At 35.7% G+C, this 25,914-nt stretch overlaps 1 protein-coding gene across 2 annotated transcripts in view; it reads left to right on the top strand.

Annotated features, from left to right (window-relative positions):
- The first annotated feature begins 3,301 nt into the window (after positions 1-3,301).
- The window catches only part of cfap20dc (CFAP20 domain containing), a 24,571-nt gene continuing 1,958 nt past the window's right edge, over positions 3,302-25,914 (top strand). Inside the window, exons 1-14 of one of the 2 annotated variants that reach the window (XM_046853908.1) lie at positions 3,302-3,658; positions 3,760-3,846; positions 4,041-4,134; positions 4,474-4,546; positions 4,949-5,063; positions 5,152-5,305; positions 5,422-5,568; positions 14,806-14,955; positions 15,404-15,517; positions 18,218-18,552; positions 22,429-22,785; positions 23,754-23,921; positions 24,088-24,159; positions 24,754-24,815. In XM_046853908.1, coding sequence (XP_046709864.1) covers positions 3,638-3,658; positions 3,760-3,846; positions 4,041-4,134; positions 4,474-4,546; positions 4,949-5,063; positions 5,152-5,305; positions 5,422-5,568; positions 14,806-14,955; positions 15,404-15,517; positions 18,218-18,552; positions 22,429-22,785; positions 23,754-23,921; positions 24,088-24,159; positions 24,754-24,815 — 1,949 coding nt within the window. In that variant the 5' untranslated portion in view covers positions 3,302-3,637. Of the gene's footprint in view, positions 3,659-3,759; positions 3,847-4,040; positions 4,135-4,473; positions 4,547-4,948; positions 5,064-5,151; positions 5,306-5,421; positions 5,569-13,571; positions 14,424-14,805; positions 14,956-15,403; positions 15,518-18,217; positions 18,553-22,428; positions 22,786-23,753; positions 23,922-24,087; positions 24,160-24,753; positions 24,816-25,914 lie in introns of those variants that run through there. The other variant, XM_046853917.1, reaches the window with a different exon arrangement.

Genomic DNA, 25,914 nt, shown 5'->3' on the forward strand with positions numbered 1-25,914 from the left:
AAATTTAAAGTGCCCACTCTAACCTTCACTCTCTTCCACTTTTCCTGCCATCTTTGTAGACGTCTTCCTCCTCTCCTTCTCCTCCATTGGCCAACAGTAGCCGGTATTTCACTGGTACCCTGTTGGCTAACAATACCTGTGGCGGTCTTTGGTAACCCAGGCCTCGACCAATCCGGTATGAAATTCTGATTCGTGATCCGCATATTTGATTTTGATGTTTTACACTGGATGTCCTTCCTAACACAACCCTCCTTATTTATCCGGGCTTGGGATCGGCACCAAGAGTGCACTGGCTTGTGCAACAATAATGGCTGGGTTGGTTCCCATGTGCCACCAAATAGTGAATAATAATAATAGTAATAATAATTATTTTCTTGCAGTAACATGAAGAGACATGGAACAGAAAACAACACCAATATGCATCTGTATATTTATATAAACACAGTGCACTAAGTAAATCTTTTTAGTAGATGTCTTAAAAAATGTTTTCTCTCTCAGTCTACCTTCCTCACCTGCTTCATAAAACACTTCTTAATCACAAAAGATCCAGCAGGGCATCAATTAATCACAGTTGTGTTTTGTCATGATTCGTTTATTCTAGCATTAATTATATCCCTTCACTCTTTTCTTTGTACTTATATTTGAAACAGTCCCAATTAACCTAATCCAAGTTGTCCCTCATGATCGAATTATGTTTATTAAATCTTGTTTTGTAATTATTTGACACATTGTGATAATATGGACAAATCAACAGATACACATGATTTGAACTAACTAATGTAAAAAAAAACTGTAATTGAAAAAAAAATGACAGAAAATATATAACAAAATAAATTGTGGATATGTAAATATTGTGTTAGTTTTGGAAATTTGTAATCCTTTGTGAAAAAAATATTTTATTCGATAATGTCTTGGGGTGTGTGTGTGTGTGTGAGTGTTGCTAACAAAATGTTTCCTTTATTTTATATTAACTTTCATTAACAAGTAAACAGTAATTAGTGCTTTATTTTGGTAACCACACACATGCACGCACACGCACACACACACACACACACACACACACACACACACACACACACATACACACACACACACACACACACACACACACACACACACACACACACACACAGATGTGCACAAAGACGGACAAAAAGACCACTCTCACCTGTACCATCAAATTAGCATAAACATTCTCTGAAACTATTGTTATTTAAGCTTAAAAAAGAGCATCTAAAATACTAATCTGTATATGTATATGAATATGTACTGTATATGTATATGTATATGTATATGTATATGACTTTTTTTTGCCTGCTTTTCAATCTGCTTCATTAAAACCCTATCTTTTATAAATGTACAGTAATCTATTATTGCCTCATTTAACCATAGATGTGGAGTGTTTTAGACTAATCATCTTGAATATGGGTAAATCATAAACATATGTACTGTATTCTAAATTATTTAGTTTTTTTGTTCATTTAAACATAAATCTATTCGTTATATGTCATGTATATATGTATATTGTATGTGCATCATAAATATGTGGAATGTATTAGTCATGATGATTTTATATAACTTACGTAAAACAAAAATAACATTCCAATTATATGCCATTTTTCCCAACCTAATTTTTTTGGTGATAACATTGTGATATTTTTAGCCACAGACTCTTGTATAATGTGTGAAAACAAGCACTATCAATGCAGCATTCTAGCCCCATTCTAATTTTAATAGTATTTTTTAATTCTATTAATTTCTGTAAAGATTTGTTCACAGTAGGTTTTGTATACAGTACAGCCAATGTCATAATAAATGCATTTTTCTTACCTGCTAGTATCTCAGAAAAAAAATCTGTAGTTATAGAAACATTTTGATATACTCTATAGGGTATGGCAGCACCATTTTATACTCATCTCACACTCTCTGCCAGCATTTTACCCTAAAATACACCCAGAATATTATTACACAATTGCAACATATTTAACACTAATTCTAATTATAATCTTGGCAGCAATAATCTGATGTTTAGTTTTACTGACTTTATTTTTATTCTGAATGATTATATAGAAAAACAACAGTTTTTTATTACAGGCACAGAAATATATACGGTGAAATGCCATGCATGTAAATAAATAACAGCCTTTACCATCAAATACAACTGTCAAGTGACTGACTGACTGTCAACTGAATGTATAAGACTGTAAAAAGGACATTACTCATAATCACACACATTCTAGTATTCATGGGAGTTCTCACTCTCCAGGGTTTGTATTGTTTTAAGATTTATAATCACACTCTTGATATCACCCAAATGAGGATGGTTCCTCTTAAGGTTTCTTCTTCATTTATCTAAGGGAGTTTTTCTTTGCCACGCCACACCAGGCTGCTCATCAGAGATAAATACATGTAATTCACTTTAATTCTTAAGTTCTGTAAAGCTGCTACAATGTCCATTGTGAAAAGCGCTATACAAATAAAATAAACTTAAATATAAAGACAAGGAAATATCTGACCATATTTCAATTAAGGCTATTACCATTTTTACAGCAGTATTCTGCCAACCACAGCTGCTCTTTTTTAACACTCTATAAATAACTATAAGTCTATAATCCAAACTTAATGGGAAACTAACAAGTAACATTATTGCAGTGCTGCTACACATTTCGAATCATTGTTTAAACTAATTTTATAATTCAGCCTCATTTAGGCAAGAAATAATTCGAAGAAATCAACCAAACATGGATAAAAAGTTGCATACTGAGTCCCCAGCCACTGGATTATGGATCATGTGGCTACACAGAAAGAATTAAAAACTTCATTATTTTAAATTTATTCTATTGATTTTGTAATCTGCAGGGTGTTTTATTATTTTTTTTAAAAACACTTCTGCTTAGGCCAATTTCTGCATTAATAAATGGTGTTCACACTGATTCTGCACGATGGTGAGTTGGGTCCCATTTTCATTATAAATGTAATAATTCTAATTATGAAATCATATCATATGTATAATAGTAATATGATCTGAACTTTATTGTTTTTAGTTATGCATGTGACACACCACCCCTGTTTTGTGGCAAAAACATTTATTTGTCTTGCGTGAAACTAAAAAGGTCTAGAAGAAAAAAAAGAACAGTTACCTGTCTGGGAGCAGAAAGAGTCGACTCTTATTACCGAGCTAAGCCAAATGAATCGGGTCACCGAAAAGAGCCGGAATGCAGAGGCTGCGTTGTAATTGTGCACGCGCAACTCTGCTGCGTAGCGTCCCGTTGGCATGGGAACGTCCCTGATACTACCTGCGCATTGTGAGCTTGATTCAGTGTTACCTTCACATTAGGGTTTATTTTTGAAAATATATAAAATAAACCTGAGAGGATTATCCCAGTGCGCTGTATGAACACTGTGGATGGACTTCAGTAGGCTTGTTGCTATTTTTTGTGTTTATTTGTTTATGCTTTTATTGCTTTGAGGAGCAGCTAATGACTGACATTAGCTAGCGACTTGTCTTATTATTATAAGTATATACAAATTATGATTTTGTTAGATTTAAATTTCCATGCAAAAGCGACTGTGAATGCAAAGTGAACATTATTCCAAGTATATCGATTAAGACACATCAGGTTGAAAACATCTGGGAATGTTCAGGAACGAGTATCAGGTATGGTTTAATTCAGACAGCTAGTATTCACACGAAACTATACATACATTTCACAAGCAGCTTGTCTGTTTGTTTGTTTGTTTGTTTTGATTTTATTTAAGGGTGGCGCCGTTGTGGAGGTGTTCAGTGCTCAAGGAAAAGATCCTGTGGCAAAATGGAAACTTAGCGGGCAGCTGTCAATAAATAAGGTAGGCAACTTGATATACAACCCAATAAGTGTCACTTTTATTTTCATCAGTAATAGAAGTAACTTCACGTTTCATGAAGGTAAAAAAACAACAGTTAGACGAGCAAATAGAAGCCAATAGGTCCAAAAATGTTTGTCTTTTGTCTTCACAATATGTTGACCTTCCTTCCTTCCTTCCTTCCTTCCTTCCAACAGATATTCGATAAAGAAATGAAAGGTTTTGTGTACAGTCTGGAAGGCAGCAGTCAAACACACAGGATGCATTTACCCAAAGATGGCAAGACACCTCGTAAGAAAAAAAAAGCTTAAAATTAGCTTCAGAGAATTTATAAGAAGTACCTTATATATTTTTTCAAAAGCCATTTTTAACGGTTGCTCCACAAAATCATGTCATTGTATCAGTTCAAGAGCTTTTTAAATTAAAGCCGCCTAGAAAAAAAATCAATAAGCACAGAACCACATTGAAAAGTTATTTTTTGACCCGATCCTCACCTGTTTTAAAGGAACAGAGGTGAAGTATTTGATGGAAATAGCAAATCCATATCAGCCGTTATTATATATGAGAGCTGGCTCGTTTAAAATCATTCATCGCTGACCTAGACTGAGACTGTGTATCTTATTTCTCTAGTTGCCCTCATACAGAGGTTCCTGGTCCTGCAGGTGAATGTTCCTCTTGGGAAAGATTTCACAACTGAGCTTCTGTAGGTGTCACTCACACACACACACACACACACACACACACACACACACACACACACACACAAATCTTTCAGTGTTCAGTATAAACACACACATTACATAGATTCACCAATCAATGAATAAACACAACAATGTCACCTTAATTTAAAATGTTTACAAATTGTACTTCCTTAATACCTTTGCTAATAATGCATTTTTAATGTTTCTAAGATAGTTTTATACTTTTATGTTTTTCAAAACCAAAATAATTAATGTGATTAAAAGCAAATTAACATGTAAATTACATTTATTCACACACTCACAGGTGCGCTCTCACACACGTGTGCACATGAAACACATTTAGGCTGCTTCCCATTTGCTTTCCAAATAAGTAGCTATTTTTAACAGTCATGTACCTCTTTCAGTGTAACAGATCAAGGGCACTTAAAGCGAAGGCTCTACTTGTCCACTGTCCATAAGGAGTTCTCAGCTACCCCATTGCATGCCAGGATACCACTTACCTGTCTCAGACGAAAGATTGTAAGTGCTCAAAGGAGTTTTAGTACTTTTAACATCACTCAAATGCTCCTCAAATGCATTTGAGCATTTTGCCTCCATCTGTATATAGTGGTGTAACCTTTGTATTGACCTGGGCTCATTCACCGCTGAGTTGTTCCGGGGAGCCGCGTTCCTGTCTCTGGATGGCATTATAATCTCAGCCTGCTGTAAAGTCAGGCGCATCTTCACCATGAGGACCGAACCTGCAGACCATATGGACCGAGGCTAGTCAAATTCATATTATTTGTTTCTAGAGACCTCTTTATCATATGAAACACGTGTTCAGTATTGTATTTAGCTGAGTAACAACATTTTTTGCGTCTACTTTTTTTCATTCTAGATCCTTATGACATAAGAATTTATCCCAAAGAGGAGATTCCTAAAAGCTGCCAGTTTCCTTCCGAGGTTCAGCACATTACACAGCTAATGAATATGGAGAGACTGAGACAGGCTGATCAGAGAAGTGAATCTATCAGTGCAGAATCTGGTAATTTTAAGTCTTTTGTCAGTTTCATAAATTGATGGAATGCGTAAAATATTTACATATGCAGGATGGAAAACTTTGGTCCATGTCTGGTAAAAAAAAAATGCTGCTACAAGTTTTTTTTTCGGAATAACATTCAGTAGCAAGGGTTGTGCTGCGCTTTTACCCACCACAAAGATTAATCTCACGGCTGTGAGTGTCATGTCAATACACATTGTGAGAGAATGCAAGGCTGCTTCCCAAACCAAATCCTGAAATGCACACTAAGTAGTGTGCTTAAAGAGTAATGACACCAGTGGAATCCCAATTCTGTTTTGCCAACCTCTTTCTCCTTATGCTCTTCCTGCACTTCCTCATTCCACCACCACGTCTCTTTGTCTTCTTTTCTATTTCCAGATGTCACACCAAGTACCTTTCTAGCTGTCTCCCCTTATCACTTCTGCAGTAGTTGCCCAATCATCCAGCACCTCTTCACCACCACCGAGCCCCTGTCTGACATCTTCCCTGAACCTCACACTACAGTCTTCCACCATCCAATTCTTCTTTCAGTCCTCACTCTCCTCCTCTTCTTCTTCACCTCCAAAACCATCCTACAGACCACCATCCGATGCTGTCTAGCTACACTGTCCACCGCCAACACCTTACAGTCTCCAGTCTCCTTCAGGTTGCATTTCCTACATAGAACATAGTCCACCTGTGTGCACCTTCCTCCATTCTTATACGTTACCCTATCTTCTTAAAATAAGTATTCACCTCTGCCATTTCCATCCTTTAAACAAATTCTACCACCATCTGCTATTCCACATTCCTCTCCTTAAGGCCTACCCATCACCTCCTCATCACCTCTGTTCCCTTCACCTACATGCCCATTAAAGTCTACCCCAATCACCAATTGTTAATTCCTAGGTACACCTTCTACCACTTCATCTAACTCACTCTAGAATCTTTCCTTCTCCTTCATCTCACAGCTAACTTCTGGAGCATAAGCACTGATGACATTTATCATCACCCCTTCAACTTCCAGCTTCATGTTCATCACCTTATCAGAAACTCTCTTCACCTCCACTACACACTTACTGTACTCTTCCTTCAGGATCACCCCTATACCATTTCTCTTTCCATCCACACCATGATAGAACAGTTTAAATCCACCTCTAATGTTCCTGGCCTTACTCCATTTTCACTTGGTCTCCTGAACACACAACATATGTACCTTTCTCCTCTCCATCATATCAGCTACTTCTCTCCCTTTACCAGTCATAGCACCAACATTTAAAGTACCAACCCGAACCTAAAGTACCAAACCAAATCTTCTCTTCCTTCGACCAACAGTAGCCCAATTTCCACCGGTACCCTGTTGGCTAACAATACCTGTGGCGGTTGTTGGTAACCCAGGCCTTCGACCAATCTGGTATGAAGTTCCGATTCGTGATCTGCATATTTGATTTGGCACATGTTTTATGCTGGATGGCCTTCCTAATGCAACCCTCCCCATTTATCCGGGCTTGGCACCGGCACTAAGAGTGCACTGGCTTGTGCAACCCTGATGGCTGGGTTTCTCAGAATGAAAGTAAATGGTCAGAGGATCACTACTCTAAAATAATTACATCTACAAACTATTTCAGAATAATGTTTCTTAACATAAAATTAAAGACTTTGAACATAATTTATAGAACATAAAAGAACATCACAAGTTTCCGAGAACCTGGAGAAAGTTTTGTGCGCATGGAACAAAGGTGAAAATTAGAGGTCGACCGGTATGGGTTCGATCTGGCTGATGCCAATGCCGATCTTTAAATTTTTTCTCCTTTCATCTCATGAATTCTTACTAGGGCTGTGACGATTCCTTAAATAACTTGAGTAATTCATTTCAATTAATTCCACCACCACCATTTATTTATTTATTTATTTATTTATTTATTATAATTCATACTTGACCGTACCACTCTCTTACTGCTTTCACTTTATTATACTGTTTACATGCTGTCTTTTGCACCTCTTGACTGCTGCTGTTTCTGCTGTTTTTGCACTACATTGTTCTGGTATACTCACTCCCGGGTATAGTTTTTAGGTTTACTGGTTGGCGGTATTTTTTATTTATTTTTTATTCTTTTTGTCTTGTCTTGTGTTGTGTTGTCTTGTGTTGTCTGTCTGCACTGTCTGTCTGCACTGTTTTTCGTCTGCACTGTTTGCACTAGGTTGCACTCGATGCACTTTATGTAGCTTTGTGGTGTGTTGTAGCTCTATGTTGTTTAGTGTAGCACCAGGGTTCCGGAGGAACGTTGTCTCGTTTTTACTGTGTACCGTGTACAACTGTGTATAGTACAAATGACAATAAAAGCCTCTTGACTAATTCCATTGCAAAAATTTATTCAATTAATTTGCCTTGATGCTTCGTTTAGTCTATTTAACTAAACACGGAGCACTGTGTTCGGAGCTCTCTGGACAGAGGAGCCGGCGAGGGGCAGAGAGAATATTTATGCCAAAGAAAACTCCAGAAGTTTCCAAAGTTTGCGATCATTTCAAACTAAAACATAAAGAAAACACTGTATAGTGCAGTTACTGTTTTTAATGTAATTTGAAATAGATTTTTTATTTATATACAGTGCGTTCAAAATATCCCTCCGCAGCGGCAGTGTAGAGCAGGTATTGGAGCAGGTTTTTCAAGGTGGCGATAAATACATGGATTTAGTGCGTGGAAAATGTCAAGCAGCTTTTCCAGAGACAAGAAAACCACATCGTGATACAGTGTGAGGATTAATAAATAAATACAAGTGAGAATAATTATAAGTTTCATAAAACGAATATTTTCGCATAACCTATTCTACATGGCCACTGCAGAGGGATTTTTTCGAACGCAACCGTTTTCGTATTTTGCGAACCCGACTGGTTAATTAGCTTAGCCAATTGAGCACAAGAGAAAAACACGAACACACTTGTCATTCTTACTATTGTCTTTGCAACTTAGTAGATTGAAAAATGCTACACAAATCTGTTAGTAATGATCGCGGCAGGTGTAAACACTCCTTGCTTTATCACAGTTCCAAATAAACACTACTGCCACCTGCTCAATGGGAAAGTTATGTTCTCTCCTGCAAGTGAAGAATGTACATGCACGGTTTCGTGTCAGATGATGATTATTATAAAAATGCCAGAAATCTGCCTGATTGATTGAGGTCGACCTCTAGTGAAAATTAATACTGGATATTTGTGATCTTTGGGACCTTAGGTGGCGCTGCATTAAAACCAGGCATGATTTTATAATGAAAATCTTCTCCATAAATCATTGTTATCTTTAAATGCAAATGCTCTATTATGAAAAGAAGAAGCCATGAGCATGATCCAGAAACACCACCTTCTTTTCTTGGCCAAAGCTCATTTCAACTGGACTGAGGCAAAGTGTGAAACTGTTCTGTGGTCCGATTAATCAAAATTTTAAATCCGTTTTTGAAACCACCTTCGGTCTTAAAAGGAGAGGGACCATTCGATTTATCGGCGCTTAATTCAATCCCTGCACCTCTGATGGGAGTGCATTATTGCCTCTATCTTTCCATCCAGATGAAGTCTTGTGTAGTGTAGAAGGCCTTGAATATTTTAGCAAGACAATGCTAAGCTGCATACAGCATCTATTACAACAGCATGACTTTTTTAGTAGAAGTGTCTAGTTGCTGAACTCGCCTGCCTCCAGACCTTTTATCAACTGAAAACATTTGGTGCATCATGAAATGAAAAATATGATAAAAAAGCTACAGGACTGTTGAGCGAGTAGAATCTTGTATCAGGCACAAATGGAACAAAATTCCTCTCCCAAAACTCATTCCTCACTTAGCAACTGTTGATAAAAAAAGAGGGGATGATACACAGTGGTAAACATGGCCCTGTCCCCACTTTTTAGAGACATATTGCAGCCATAAAATTCAAAATCACCTTATCTTTTCCCTAAAATTGTACATTCCATCAGTTTAAAAATGTTATATTTTTATGTTTATGAGTTTTATAAGTTTATGATGTTTATAATATGTTATAATTGCATTCTGTTTTTATTTACATTTTACACAGTGTCCCAAATTCTGAATATATTTATATATATATATATATATATATATATATATATATATATATATATATATATATATATATATATATATAATTTTTTTCAATATGTTTAATATTCAATATGTTTAATATGTTTTTCTTTTCTTTTAAATTTCTACATTTCCCATATAAGTTAAGTTATAGGTTAAAATTAATAATTAAAAAATAATAATTTAACTCAGTACGGTAATTAGAAAACTTTGCATTGGCTGTCTCACTCTGTTTGCAACTGTGACGAATCAAATTAGAAAACAAATAAATGGCTTAAAATGAAGTAACAAGAAAAGACCTTTTGAATCCTTCTTCCTCTTATTATAGAATTTTTACTCTTTCACTTCTTTCAATCTCTCACCTGTTTGGTTTGTAATAGACTCTGATTTTCTGCCTCTTTATTCTCTTGATTGACCGTGGCACCAATCACTATGTAGCAGACTTCTTTCATGCCTGAAGTTGGGGCGAGATGACTTTCATGCATTTCATATTGATCCTGCCAAAATTTATCAGACCCCCTTCATACAACACTTACTGAGCATTAATATAACAGGTTTGTCCATGTGACTTACAACAGCTCGGGAACATCATGTTCTAATGTTTTATTCTTCCCGGGCTCAATAATATAAAAAAAAAAAAAAACGTTTTTATTATTTCTTCTGAATTCTGAATTCCTTACAAATGACCTTGTGCACATGGGTCTGAATGAGCATTGACAAAGGTTTGAATTTCTCAGTGAGCCCTCCCACTGTTTTCAGCCTGTGGACTTGATGGCATGCCTCTTCTTGGCAATGGGCTTTCATCTTGTCTCCTTAGTCATGTACCTGCCCTTTCTATTTCAGGAAAACGCTTTCAGCTTTTTTTCTTTATGCCCGTGTCTCATACCCTCCTGTGGCAGTAGCACTTTCCTTCTGACCTCCTGGAAATATGTGATCTATTGGCTCTATAAAACTGCTCTTCAAATGACTTACAGATTCTAAAAACAAGCTTAGCTGCCATGCCATTGCTGATCATGCTCTAAATAATAATAATGAAAAAAAAGATTCTTTAAGAATTTTTTTTAAGTTTCATAAATAATTAAAGCTTCCTCGATTCCATAAAGGGGTTTTGTATGTTTCTAAATAGAATTTTTAAACATGCCCTCAGAAAGACAAGCAAAGAACCCCAGTGTATGCTTAGGCAATAAATTGCAGTTTCTTAGCAACTCTGCATCAAAACCTTTTTGGCCCACATGCTTTGAAACGTCACAGATTGTGTCTTGCTGCCAGTTTGAAGTGACACGTTATTTTGTAAGTTGTGCCTTCAACATGGCCTGATTTGACCTTTTGTAATATTGCTCTATTGCTGCGAGTAACTAATGACTATTTAAACAGTTAATGGTACAAATGTGAACATCTTGTACAATGGCAACATTTTGCTGTTTAGTCTTAGAAGATATGTATTAAATTATATGCAGTATGTACTATAAATACCTTGATAATGTTTCGTTTCTTTCTTCAGTGACTTCTAGATTTTGGACATATCAGCGCTATATTTTACACTGAAAGAAAAATAATTACACTGTTCAGTCACAATTAGTTCATTATGTTTATTATTCTGTGATTGAATAATAAATAAATTAATGTTTTATTTGGCCTTGCTTTGCGAAATAATTAATCAGGTTTGGTGCACAATTCTACAAAAAAAATTTGCATGACAGATTTCAGCAGTATAATCAATTATACTTATGATGATATATTTATATTTCTTTTTTAAAATGCATTTATGAAATTAATTTTATTCTGTTGTTTCTACTTTGTTTACTGTACAAAACTGCTCAAATAATTCTAATTTTAATCTATTTTTTTAGATAATGGAATACAGCGCTCTTTTTTTTTTTACCTCATTCAGTGTATGGAAATAGAACACAGAGCAGCAATTGAAAAGCACTCCAAAACAGACTAGTACATTAGTTTCTGCAAAATATTACAATTACTTTCCTGAAAAAAAAACAAGAAATAGACTTGATGCAACACAAAACATTGTGTGTTTCCTTTTTACTCTGAGTCTTTTGAAAGTTTATATATGAAATAGCTGTAAATGGCTTTGAATTAATGTAGTAATGGCCTTGATACATAACGTGTTCAGTATAGAGACTAAAGTATAACCTGAGGAGGGAAGTAACGGAGTACAAATACTTTGTTACTGTACTTAAGTAGATTTTTCTGGTATCAGTATTTTACTCCACTATTTATTTTTCAGACAACTTTTTACTTTTACTCATTACATTTTTACACAAATATCTGTACTTTTTACTTACATTTTCAAAACCGGCTCGTTACTTTAGTTTTAATCCATTGATTTGGTGAAATATCAAATTTTTATTTTCACTGCGTGCCGATTTCAGCCGAACAACTGATTTCCTGTTACTGCGCGTCTTTTTCAATCCGCTGCTGTATAAAGTCCTGACTCTCACTCACCACAGATGTAGACTAGTTTACGAAGATAAGAATCAGCAGGCAGAAGCAGTAAGATGTTTGGGGTTAATGTGGATGAGACAGAGGAGTCAATGATGAGAACATGACTGAGAACAGACACATTCATAATCATCATCATCTTTTCTCTGCTTGTGTTCTATATGTGGATCTTCAGCCTGGATACATCATTTTTAATTCGTTTTGTATTTATATATATATTTGGCTATATATAAAATTATTTTAAACGGCACTAAATTTTATTAACACTATCAATTCAGCGCGCATTTCTGTTTTTACCATTTTTATAAAAAAATATAAATACATAAATAAATAAATAAATATAAAAGAGGCTAAATTAAAACCTCCAGCAAAACATACACTTATTCACGACGTTCCTTCTTTACTTAGATATAAAATAAATAAACTCCACCGAAAAATAATTTTAATCAGTAAACTTTTGTTTTTTTTCTGCGCCAAGTCTCAAATCAAACACCAAATCCGCCATGTTTTACACAATTTACCGTCTGGGGGCGTTTTGTGGGTTTTTCCCTCATAATGGCAACACGAACTTAAATTACTGTCTTTATTGATCGTACAGATAAAACTAATACATCATTCAAATCTGTAAAATGTCTATAATTTTATATATAAAAGCTTCTTGACTTGAAGAGGTGCAGTTTCTCCGGTATCACCTCATTAACTGTCCATGTGGAAACATAGCAAAGGCTCTTAATGATGTCCACATGTCGCTGCACTGTTATAGCCTTTATATTTAATCACTGTACATATGCTCACATAAATATCACATGCTGTACTTATGATACATATTTATCTGCACTATTTGCACGATTGCTACTTTTTGCACTTCTGGTAGATGCCAAACTGCATTTTGTTGCTGTGTTCCTGCACAATGCAATGACAATAGTTCTATCTATCTATCTATCTATCTATCTATCTATCTATCTATCTATCTATCTATCTATCTATCTATCTATCTATCTATCTATCTATCTATCTATCTATCTATCTATCTATCTATCTATCCATCTATCCATCTATCTATTTATCGTGAGGACCAGTTAACAGCTAAAACGGGTAGAAGTAATAACTACTTTTTACTTAAGTACATGTCAGAGCCAAGACTTCTTTACTTTCACTTAAGTAAAAAGGTATAATCAATACTTCAACTTTTACCCGAGTATTTTAAAACATGAGTATCTGTACTTCTACTTAAGTAATGGATGTGTGTACTTCTGAGTATAACTACCTCTGAGTATATGTATAACAATCCTGATGAGCAGCAGTGTAAATTACTTAAATTAAATATCTACTTGTTAAACGTAATTTTTTGTGGTGGGTTTGTAAAAAATCTTTCTTGCTGGTGGTCCTCTGTGCCCCAACAAGGATGCTGCCGTGCCTCTGTTCCCCCAACCAGAAGATGACATGCCTCTGTGCTCTGTCAAGGAAGCACCCTGCCTGTGCATTCTGACGAGGAAACTTTGGCCCAACTGGAACGCTGCATGCCTCTGAGCCCTGACAAGAATGCTGCCATGCCTCTGTGCCCTGAGAAAGAATGCCACCATGCCTCTGCTATCTGACGTCTACTCTGTGGCCCGACAAGGATGCCACTGTGCCTCTGTGCCCTAATAAGCATGACCTCTTGCCTTTGCGCCCTGACAAGAATGACCACTTGCCTCTGTGCCCTGACAAGGATGCCACCATGTCTCTGTGCTCATACAAGAATGCCACCATGCCTCAGTGCCCTGACGAGGATGCCACCATGCCTCTGTGCCCCTACAAGAATGCCACTAAGCCTCTGTGCCTCGATGAGAATGCTGCCATGCTGCTGTGCCTTGATAAGTATGCTGCTATGCTCCCTGTGCCCTGAGGAGGATGCCGCCATGCCTTTGTGCCCTAATGAGGACACCGCTGTGCCTCTCTTCACCGACAAGGAATTCACTCAACCTCTGTGCCCAGTTCAAGAATTCACTCAGCTTCTCTGCCACAATAAGTTATATTATGTGTTTGTTTCAGTTTAAATTTGTTAATAAATTTCACTTCATTTGCTTCATTACGTGACACCAATGTTAGCTCTCATCACAGCCAAGCCAATGTGGCATCTATACTCATGGTAATAAAAATTAGCTATTGCAAAAACTGCAAAATATTAGGTTTAATGTTTCAACAAAATATCATTAATCACAAAATCATCAGGAATGACCAAATGACCAGTAATCAACCAAACTCCTCATACTTTTTTTTTTTGTTCTGTTACAGTGAAATGTTCACAAATTCACTTAGTCATGCTTCAGAAGATAAAATCATGAAAATGATTAATGATGTATAAATCAACCAACACATGACTGGGGTTATAAAATGTTCCAAATACATATTGTTTGTTTTTTTACCTGATTATTTATTATTTGGTTATCTGCCACACTTGCTGCACCCCATTAATAGTGTGATCGCAAGCTCATAAATGGGGCTAAATAAGGGAGAAATTACACAATTTGGTTCAATCTTGCTCATTTCCTAAACACTGATTTTGGCATAGCCCACCGATAATGTAATATATTGCAATATCAGTTTTTATAAGCTGATTTGTTATAGCCAATGATTTTTTTAATGTATGCTTCAAATTTTGATAATAATATGCTATATTATAATGTCCTTCTAACTGGCTTTCTATGTCTTGTAGAACAGCTGAGCACCGAAAAAGTGTCTAGGGGTCCTAAAACACAGGACTGTTCTCATATTGCTTTTGGTTCGAAAGTCACAGGACGCCCTGCACTCACTGCAAGAAAGGGCAGTTCGTTACCAAATGTGACTGAACACAAAGCTTATTCAGGTAAATGTATTCAAGAAACATCTGCAAAACAACTCCTCAGAAATGTTCCTCATAACCATGTGGGTTTTTGTGCAGAGATTAGCTTCATCTTATTATAGCTGATATTTACAGCTAACAACATGTATTGTATTCCCAGTAATGCACTAATGTTAACGTGCTGTGCCAAAAGGTCTGATTATTTGAATAAAGGAAGAAAAAATAGATTTGCAGAGTTGTTGACAAGATTAAACTTAATATGTGTACTGAATAATAAATGTGCGCCCACATACATGCATTTACTCGTACATAATAACTTTAACAGAAGTCATGGCTGACTCTGTGCACATCTGCAGATATTCATGCAAAATAGGTTGTCACTGACATTGTAATTTTGCTCTGATAAATATATGGACCATTAGATTGGAACATACAGATTAATCTAGTATAATTACTGTATTCATGATCATAGGAAGATATGGAAGAAGAAAGGCACAACCACCAGTTGAGCAGGCATCGGCTGAAAAAACAGGGTCTGGGAGGCCAAAGTGGATTCCTAATGCTGGGAAAGAGAAAAAGCCTGCACGTGAGAATCTCATATTTCCTTTATTAGATAAGTGAAAGATAATCATACTTTCAAATAGCATTGTTTAACTACGTTTGCTATTGGAATGCTATGTGGAGCCAGTGTTTTTTAGCAGTCAGTTTATATTCATGATGATATTCTGTCTGTCTGATATTCTCAGTCAACGTATTAGATGTGTGTTTTAGATTATTATTTGCATGTAAAAAGTGATAGAATTAATAGCATATTATAGCATAGTTATATAGCATATAAAACATATAACCCCATATATATATATATATATATATATATATATATATATATATATATATATATATATATATATATATATATATATATATGGCTTATATGTTTTATATGCTATATAATTATGCATATAATAATCTAAAACCCACATCTAATACGTCGATTGAGAATATCAGACAGACAGAATATCATCACGAATATAAACTGACTGCTAAAGAACACTGGCTCCACATAGCATTCATTACATTTACACAATTCATTACATTTCAGGTGAGTGACTGTAATGATGTCAGTGCTATTTTATTTATTAGTGCTGCCTTTTCATGAAACCATTATATCATTTTACCAGTGATGTATCAAAAACTAAAAAGATTTACACAAATCTGTTTAAAATGAAGGTTTTATGGTCTTTTTATTGTGTGTTCTTTACCAGTCCAATGTATGTTGTGTGTCTGTAATAAAATAGAAGTTATTTTCAGCATTGATGGACAACCTCCAGGTCTTGCTCAAAAAATAGAAAAAAAAGAAGAAAGTTCATTAGTGATAAAAGGACATTAGATATAATGTGTGGGTTAGAAAGAACTCTCAAGGGTTCAGGTCAGCATGAACTGTTGGCAATTAGAAAAAGGTGATTACAGAGTAAGTTTAAAAAAAAAAAACAAAAAAAAAAAAACGTGAGGTGAATTTAAACCTGCAAGCCCTTTTGAGGAGTTGGAGTCACTGGAACACTTGAGAAGCACTTTGCGAGTGTTTGTGGTTTAATTAGATGACTACTGAAAAGGTAAAGCTGAGTAGTGCCTGATAGATCATTCTAAGCATTCTCATTATGAAATGAGCCTTCATACTGTGTAAAGCATTATGTCTACACAATTTGGTCTCATGAAAGATAATATCATAATGGTGTATGGTGTATGACCTTCATTCAGATGGCACTGCGTAAGTGTCTGTCAATTACTGAGCCAGGCTTACAGTGAACCATGTTACAGTCTTGTTTATTCAGAGAATGAAATACTGCTATTCTAATGTTAGAATGCAGTGTGCAGTGGACACAGTTGAACACTGTACAAATATAACAGACTTATTATAACACATATTTGCTTATTTGGAGGAAACCTCAGTTAATCACCTTGAGGGGATTATATGGATTCCATGCCAAATCATGACATTTGCTAAAGCAACTAAAGCTTTCATTATGATTTTTTAAGTATAAAGAAGTGTCAATAATACTAATGTTGCCCTCTGTTTGGAACTCTCTTGGAGGTTGTGCCATGAACATACGCAGAATCATGGCATTTAAATTTTTATTAGAAGAAAGGTGCATGTACTTCCCAAGACCTGTTTGAAAATAAAGTTCATGGGTGCCACAGCCTTCAGTCAAGGTGAAATTAACTTCACAGTTCATCCACACTCCCACAGTTGCACTTAAGTGCTGTGCATTTGCTTGAAATAGATCACATATGCACAAGCTGTATTCATCACCTTGGTCTCGGTGGTGTCTTTGGCTTGCCTCTCTCTGGGTGTCTTTTCTCTTTAATGCAAGGGCACACAGACCCCACAGGCTCCGATATAGCTGGATTTGAATTATGATCTTGCAGAAGCAGTGCTCCCCATCTACTAATGATGCTGTTTGTGTGCCAGCGGGAAAAACCACAAAGCTCCCCTACCCCATCACACACATTCGCACACTAGTAGCTAATGATGTTTTTTTTTTTTTCTTACCCTCTTTTCCATGCCTTCTCTAAGGACCGAAAAGTAAAACTAATAATAAATTTGCATTGTTTCGATGCTTCACTTGCATTTAGGCATATTTTAAGAGTTCATTAAAGCATAATGTTGCAATTACCAAATGTTGCGTGAAAACAGGGCTGGATATGTCCTATAAATTCACCCGCAGCTTCTGGCAAGCATCACAGCATTCATCGCAGTCTGCTTTATCGTGATTATCCACTTATTTGCATATGCTCATTAAAATGAACTCGGGAAAGGAATATGAGCTTTGGTATGAAAAATGAATGCTGAAACATTATGTGTAGTAATTAGATCTCTATTATTGATCTGCTTTGTGCCATTAAGTCAATGTGAGTTTCCTGAAGGAGAAACAAGCGGTTAATGTTCTCTGACTGAACACTGTAGCGTGTTTTCTATTTAATCAAATTTGTGATAGAAATGACAGAATTTTTTACTTCAGGAATAAACTTAAATGTTTTTTTGACAGATTAAATATGTACTTCTTCACAGGGTTTCTGTTCATCTAATGCATTTAGGTGTATATGTGTGTTTTAAGAGTGCTATTTATTATTTACAACCATTACATCTATTCTGATAATCTAGCTATAAGTGCTGAGGTTTACTGTTCAGTGGTTTCTTAGACCTGGTCTAATGCAAAAATACAGCTAAGTGTAACAATAACAATATATATTACAATATATAACTCATCATGCTCTTGTTCTACAGATCAGTCGTGTAGTTCATCTTCTCCTGAGCCAATTTCGAAACCTTTAGAATGCCAGTCTTCATCTGAGCCACTTTCTGATTTGCATATTCTTGAGAATGGAAATAATTCTACCAGATGGACATCAACTCCACTCAGTCTGGATGAAGCTGAAAAAGAGGATGGAGAGGAGATTTTTACTTTTTCTTCATGTCCTCACTCAGCCAAAAGGAGTCAGATTTTCAGTGAGGCCTCTCAGGGTTTATCTTCTTACCTTAACTATGATGACCAGGGGTGGGAAGGAGATCGGAAAGAGGCATGTTTGGAGGATGACTTTATTGGAAGTGAGGGTGAAGAGGTACACACACACACACACACACACACACACACACACACACACACACACACACACACACAAAATTACTTTCTAAATCAATGACAAATTACAGGAAACATCAAAATTATTCACATTTAATATTATGTATATATTAAATTTAGGTCATGAGAGCACAGTCAGCAAACACCCAGTTTGATTATTTGCGATAGTGTTTATAACCAGTAATCTCTTTAAATGTGTAATTTATTGAAGCATGTCCCCCCTGTATAGATTAGCTTTAATGACATAAAAGAACACTCAGTCCTTGAACATACTGGGAAGCCCAGTTCAGGGCTTTGACAGCAATTATCACATTTATGCCTTCATCTTGGGCCCAATTATCTAATTTCAGAACTCTCAATGTGTTGTTAAAATAATTTGTATGTTTACTCTACTGGGATATCACAGAAATAGGCCACTATTGCCCAGTACAAACAGAATTATTAAATAGTGATAATGAATTAGTAAAGCTGAATAAAGTCATGGTTCTTATCAGGTGGGAATCCCCAATGTGTATATCAAATTTTTACACATAAAAACTGCAAGAATGAAATAGTAATTTTGACTCAAAAGGGTGGGGTGTGCAACCCCTTAATGTTTTGAAAAATTAATTGCCTAAATCTTGTTTTGAAAAAATAAAATTATAATAATCAAAAAGTGATTTTATTTCCAACAGTTTAAACTCTTGTTAATTTAATGCATTTCATTATTATATTATTATTATTATATAATTTTATATATTTTTACTTTTGAATGTTTATCAATTCAAAAGATTACCTGAAATTATTTTTGTTGTCACATAGAGTATAGCAGCTACTGTAGAAACAGTCAGTCCTTTCCATCAGCATCATTTCACCAGCATCTCTGGTCATCTCTTTTTCATGGAGATAGCATGCAGTCCTGTAGCAATTTCTGTTTTAGAAAACATAAAATGGTGGGCAATGGTGACTTATTTCTAATAAATTTAAAACTCAACCATTATATATGAATGAATCGTAATTAGAGCATTTACCCTAGAATTGCCTAGAATTGTCTCAGATCAATCATATTATTGTAAACCTTGCAAATAAATTTAAATTAAATGTAATAAAATTAAATGTGCATCTGTCTGTAGCTGATAGAATCCTTCATATTTCAGTGGCAGACACTTGAAAAGATCATTTCTTCTCAGTATATTGTCAATTCAGATATAGACTTTATTTTCGTCACTTCTTTCACAAGGACACAAGTCTCAGCTCCCTGAGGGTTCGTGATTCATTTATGTCAATGCAAAAATGGTTCGCTTCATTTCTTTTAACACTGTATTTAGCTGTGTTGCTGGCACTACGGTTTCAAATTTTGTTCAGAATATGTCACCTTATCTCAAGTCTTATTTCCTTTGCCATAGGGAAATTACTCTGATCGCTAGTATACAAATATAGCATTCATACTTACCTAGTACTGTTAAATTTACAACACTCACAGTTTGATTGGGTCTTTTTTTTTCATTTCTCTTACTGCAAAAGTGTTTTTCAAAACCTGTTTCCTTCCAATTTAGTATTTTGCAAGTTTCCTCCTTGGCACTCACATACTGTAGGGTGAAATAAAGCACATGGATAGCACAGGAAATCCAGTGATTGCATCCTTTTAAACTGTGGCTTATGGTGTTTCAGGGCAGCTAAACACACTGGAAAGCGACTTTCTGCCCTGTTTCACATACAAATGCCCCAAAATCGTGTTACTGTCAGTCTGATTGATAGGGGAGAGCTTGACATCACCCCTCTTACCCAGAGATCTGGGCAAATTCTTATATTGCCATAGTTGTTAGATTTCTTTGCAGTCTATTCAGTGGAAAATGTATGTTTTTCTTGTGAATCACTACAGTAAATAAAGGAATAAAATGACCTCTAAGGGATCTTTTAGAACTTCAAGGATGTTATTTTCTAATGCTAAATTTGTCTATCAAATGCTCTTTGCTAGTGTTTGACTGACAACATTTTAGTATAAAAGCTAAAATTATGTGCTTACTATCACTGTCCACATGGAAAAGAAGATTGTTCACATTTGACGTGAATGCTCAAGTCTTAATAAAGAACCGATTTTATCTTCTCATACATCACATGATGATGTAAAACACACAGCCTATGTTCTCATTATTCTTAGTTTAATTAGAATTATTGAATTGTTTCATTAATTAACAAAAAAATGGTCAATAATATTGTACAGGCAAGTATTTCAAATAAGGTTTATATAACTGCTATTTCTTTACACTTGCAAAAATTGATTAAAACCTTTAGGTCAATGCTGCCCAGTTAGAAATTAAGAAAGATTTCAGTAATTTTATCATTTGTAGCATCTCCATATATCTAGAAAATATTCTGTTTTTATCACATCACTTTTTCAAAGGCTCAGCAACTGACATTGTGACACTTAAATGAGGACACAATATAACAGCTTGTGTGCAATGTTATTCATTGCCTGGCCATGGAAACAGATTGCTTTCAAACATGTTGCAGTTTGCACCAGGGTTCACTTGAAGCAAGCCCCTGAACACCACTTTCAAGTAAACCAGTGATATGTTTTTCTGGATTTCACATGGATTTGAAAGCTGCTTTCACACATTCAGTAAAAACAGCCTTGGGTGTGGAAAAAGAACACAACAACAGAAAAACACAAGTGATGCACTGAGCAGTGTACCAGATTAAGTGTATTTAAATGCACCCGGGCTTATAATAAATACTAATATATTGCACCAAGCCAATTTCAAGTAAGAATAGTATTGTAAAGAACCTTGATAAAATAGACACCTTATACATTCTTCTTACTTTTTGAATAGTAGAAGGTTTTTTTTAGAGAAACTGCAGCCTCTCTAACTGTAAAAAGTCCAACAATTCAACTTCTGCATTTATATTATTAATTTTATTTATATTATGTCGATTTAATAGAGCCATAGAGATTTATTTTATTATTATTTATAACCTGTCCACCAAAAAATGTACAAGATTTATTATTATAGACATTACACATTATTATATTCTACTTTGTTTTTAGCTTTCAATTAAATCCATTCAGTTGACCAGACAACCAAGATAATAACTATAAGATTGCAATAATAATTGTGATGATAATAATAATTGTGCTAATAATAATATTTGTGTTAATAGTGGGTTGTGATCTGCACCACTGTAACCAATAAATAAATAAATAAATAAACAAACAGGCTATTTAGCTGCTCTGCACAGTTGCTTGAAGTCCTGGGCTCATTTATGTGTTATATAAAACAATATAAGCAGCAGACATGCCTTTATATAACTAAATGGATATTGTATGTAATTCATGAGCAAGGCAGTTGTACACATGAAAGTGTCTGTGATGGCTGTTATATGTCCACGGCAGCCATGTTTTAAGGCCTTGTTGAAATCTGGGGGTTGGAGTTCGACACCAATTTCAGCATTGATGTGACAGCTAAAACATTTTAAGTATGAGTGCCATCATTAGCCTAAAGCAGTAGTCGCTGTCCAAGGGCCTTAGTTCAGATCAAAGCTCCACAACTTAAAAGCATTCATCTCTTTTTGAGCAGAGGCCAGCAGACAGCTTGCAGTGTTCTGATTAATTGCAGGTAGCAATAATGTGATCGTGAAGACACCAATCATTTTGTGCATATGTGATCTCTTTTTATGGCCATCCTAATTTGCACTTAAAGTGCACCATTTGTTGCTTATTTTGTTTTTATTTTAAACATTCTGAAAATGCATTCTGTTCTGCAACTGAAAGCTGGTTTTTAATTCTGGTGATTTCGTTCAAAGGCTTTTTGTCAGCTATACAGCAATTTGTATTTTGTGTTCATTCAACACAATGCTTTCTCTCACTTTTGCTTAGGATCAGACCTTATTTGGATTCCTCTCTCAGAGATTTTCAGCACACACCAGTCCTGCTCCTCCTACCCTGGCTTCTGTTTCCATTCCCAGATCTACCTCTTCACCCAGCCGTTGTTCTGAAACATCTAAGGCCTCTACTGTTACACCTACATCCACACAGTCTTCCTCAGAGGGGTCACGAAGGACTGAGATGGTGTGTGTGGCACCTACCCGCTGTCTCTCACCTTGCCCTGGCAAACTGCGGAACAGACAGGAACACTCTGGACCTGAGCGGAACAGGCCTGATGGAAATATGAGGACATCCATTAATAGGACATCTGTTCGAGAAATCCCCCCCGAGGAAGTGAAGCTCCACAAGGTGAGCATGTTTTTCAAAAGCTTGTTCATTCCAAATTTTGCCTTACTCTACCTGAATTGATTTTATTTTTATAGTTCTGTGTCTTGTATTCTCACTGTAAAATGGGAGCTTCTGCAATTTCCGAAATCTCTTAACTAACAGCTTCATTTTTATTATAGTTGCATATGTATGATGTCAGATGTCCCTTCTATTCACTACAGTGGATAATGCATTTCTCATATGTATAATATTATGTATAATTATGTATATTGTTCCCCAATAAAACAATTTACAGCAGCAATGCTTAGTTTAAAATCATAGTCCACTGTTGAGGAAGACCTCTAAAATTGCTATTTACCTAAAAGTTTTAGGAAAAAATTAAAATGACAAGGAGATGACAACATTCAACTCATTCTGCAAAACATGTTATACATGTGAAAGGGCTTTCAGTAGAATACATATAATTAAGGATCTTAAATGGTATTAGAAATAGATTAGCTGAAGTGCATGCTTCAGATGAAAAGGCCCACATGACTAGAGTGGTTTGTTTGTAAGAATAAATAGCATTATAAGCAGGTGTTTTACTGAACCTATTGACCATATTTTTTTTTTCTTTTGAAAAGTACATTGCACATTAACCACTGCTGCAAGTGCACAATTTGCTCAGCACATCACAGTCAGGGTTTTTTCCCACTCATTCTACACTCTCTGTTTCTCTATTCCTCAGCACTGCTTTATAAATTAAAAAAAAGTAATATTCCATATGCACTCATCAGATTATATCAGTAGCATCTCTTTGTCTTTATGAGCAGTCATCTAGGTGGTGGGGGCAAGCACTTCTGCTGATGCCTTTTGCTCTAATGAAGTGCCAATTAGGCTTCAGTGTCTGATGGATTGGTTTCTAATTAGCTATAGCCTGTAACACATGACTGCCTACTCGCTTTGTGAAGCGGCACTGAGAGAATAATGAAGCTGCTTGGCATCTACAGGTGAGGGAGAGCATGAGGAGGATGCCTGTAGGCTCCAGCACATGTGATTTATCTAGGAGAGCAGAGCAGGGGGAGGATGAGGAAGAAGAGCTGCGGATGTTAGCCAGTCTAAAAAGACAGCAGGATGAGGAGGGTGGGACTTGTGATTCCGGCCTCAGTGCTTCACAGGTAGGAGAGGTTATGCACATCATATCATATTTATATGTGATCGATTGTACTGTAGCTGCCTTGCTGAATAATGTATACATAAATCAACCCTAAAAAGGTGTATTAAATAAATTGTTTTTAGATTTAAACAGCTGCATAACTTTTTATATGCAATCTTTGTTGTCAGGTCCAGCAGTGCAATGTCAGCCTGAGTATGAGCAGTGATGACACTTCTACATGGACCCAGTGTATCCCTCTAGTGAGTTAGCATCTGAACATGCACACGGGCATGTCCTCTGGTGTAAGACATATCTCAGTGCTGAGCCTCATTACACTGACTTGAATAGGTGACCTACAGGATGGTCGTTGAAGTCTCAGGCTCATGTGATTAAGTGGAAGAGAGCTTCACAAAGTTGTAGAATGATTACCTGCATGGCTAATAGATAAGGGAAAAAAAATTGAGTGTAGGTTTTAAAATATAGGTATGAATTATATATGGTTTTCCAACTTAGTGTATATATTTTGGGTAGGCCACATTGTTTTTCAATGCACTGTCCTGCTTAGTCAAGTGTTAGTGGATAGCATTGTTTATTCCCTTTCATGAGAACAGCAGCAATACTGCCATCATCAGACAGCAGGTAGGACACATCAAATTTCCCACACCTATAGACTTTATACTTTTATGGCAAAGTTGTTGCTCCCTCTCCTGCTCTTACTTAGGCTTAAACAAATAGTATCCAGATCTATATGTATAATAGTATAGTATAGAATAGAATAGTTTATTTTATAATAGTATAAAATAGTATGTATTATGCAATTATAGACTGCATATAAACATCTCTGTGATTGTCAGGCATCTGAACAGGGCCAGTTCTACCAAAAAGAGATGAATCCACTTCTCTACTCTAATCCCAGGTAAGAAGCAAGAAACTTTAGACATCATGATATAGGTTGAAACAGATTTTCATGTTGTTGCCTTTCATGTCTGTCTGTTCAAATGACAATGTATATGTCTTGTGCTGAAATCATTTGAAGTTTGACTTTAATTTCTCTTTTAATATCTACTTTTAACGTTTTGAATTTTGATATTATGAACTTTTGCGTAAGCAGAGAAAAAAACAAGGACTAAGAGATTATTTCAAAGTACAACCTCCATTCCAAAAAATTGAGATGCTGCATACAATGTAAATAAAATCAGAATGCAATTATTTGCTAATATTTTATTTACAATAAAATATAGTGAGGGAAATTGTGAATTTATGGGGAAAAAATCTGATCATTTTGAATTTGCTAACTGCAACATGTCTCAAAAAAGTTGGGCGAATGTGGAAACCAATAGGGAAAGAAATGTTGTCTCATTCATTTCTGATGCATGAATGCAGCTGCTTAACAGTCCCGGGTCTTTTTTGTCATATGATTTGTTTCATGATGCGCCATGTTTTCAACTGGTGAAAGGTCTGGATTCGAGAGACAGGTCAGTTCAGCACCTGGACATCTCCTACTACAAAGACATGCTGTTAAAATAGATGCAGCATGTGGGTTAAAATTATTCTTGCTGAAATATGCAATGCCTTACCTGAAAAAGACTTTGTATGGATGGAAGCATATGTCGCTCCATAACGTACAGTAATCCCCCGTTTATCGTGGTGGTTACATTCCAAAACCACCCACGGACGTCACCCCAGAAATGCTATTTTATGTGTACAGTACTGTACTGTATTAAAATTTTACTTCATTTTATAATTAATAATTATATTTTTATTAATAGATTTCATTATTTTAACATAAAACTCAATAAAAACAATTCCTTTTAAATGTTTTGGTCTATTGTGCTATCCACGAGAGACAAATTAGTTATGTGGCAAATGCAATTCCGAACTAAACCGGGGGCGCCACATTCGAACCGTGGTAACGCGAGAGATTACTGTATATACATTTCAGCATTTATGGAGCCTTTCATGATGTGTAAGCTGCCCATTTAATTGGCACTGAGGCACCATTTACCATCAAAAAT

Source organism: Silurus meridionalis, chromosome 1, assembly GCF_014805685.1.
Source record: "Silurus meridionalis isolate SWU-2019-XX chromosome 1, ASM1480568v1, whole genome shotgun sequence".
NCBI classification, from domain to species: Eukaryota; Metazoa; Chordata; class Actinopteri; order Siluriformes; family Siluridae; genus Silurus; species Silurus meridionalis.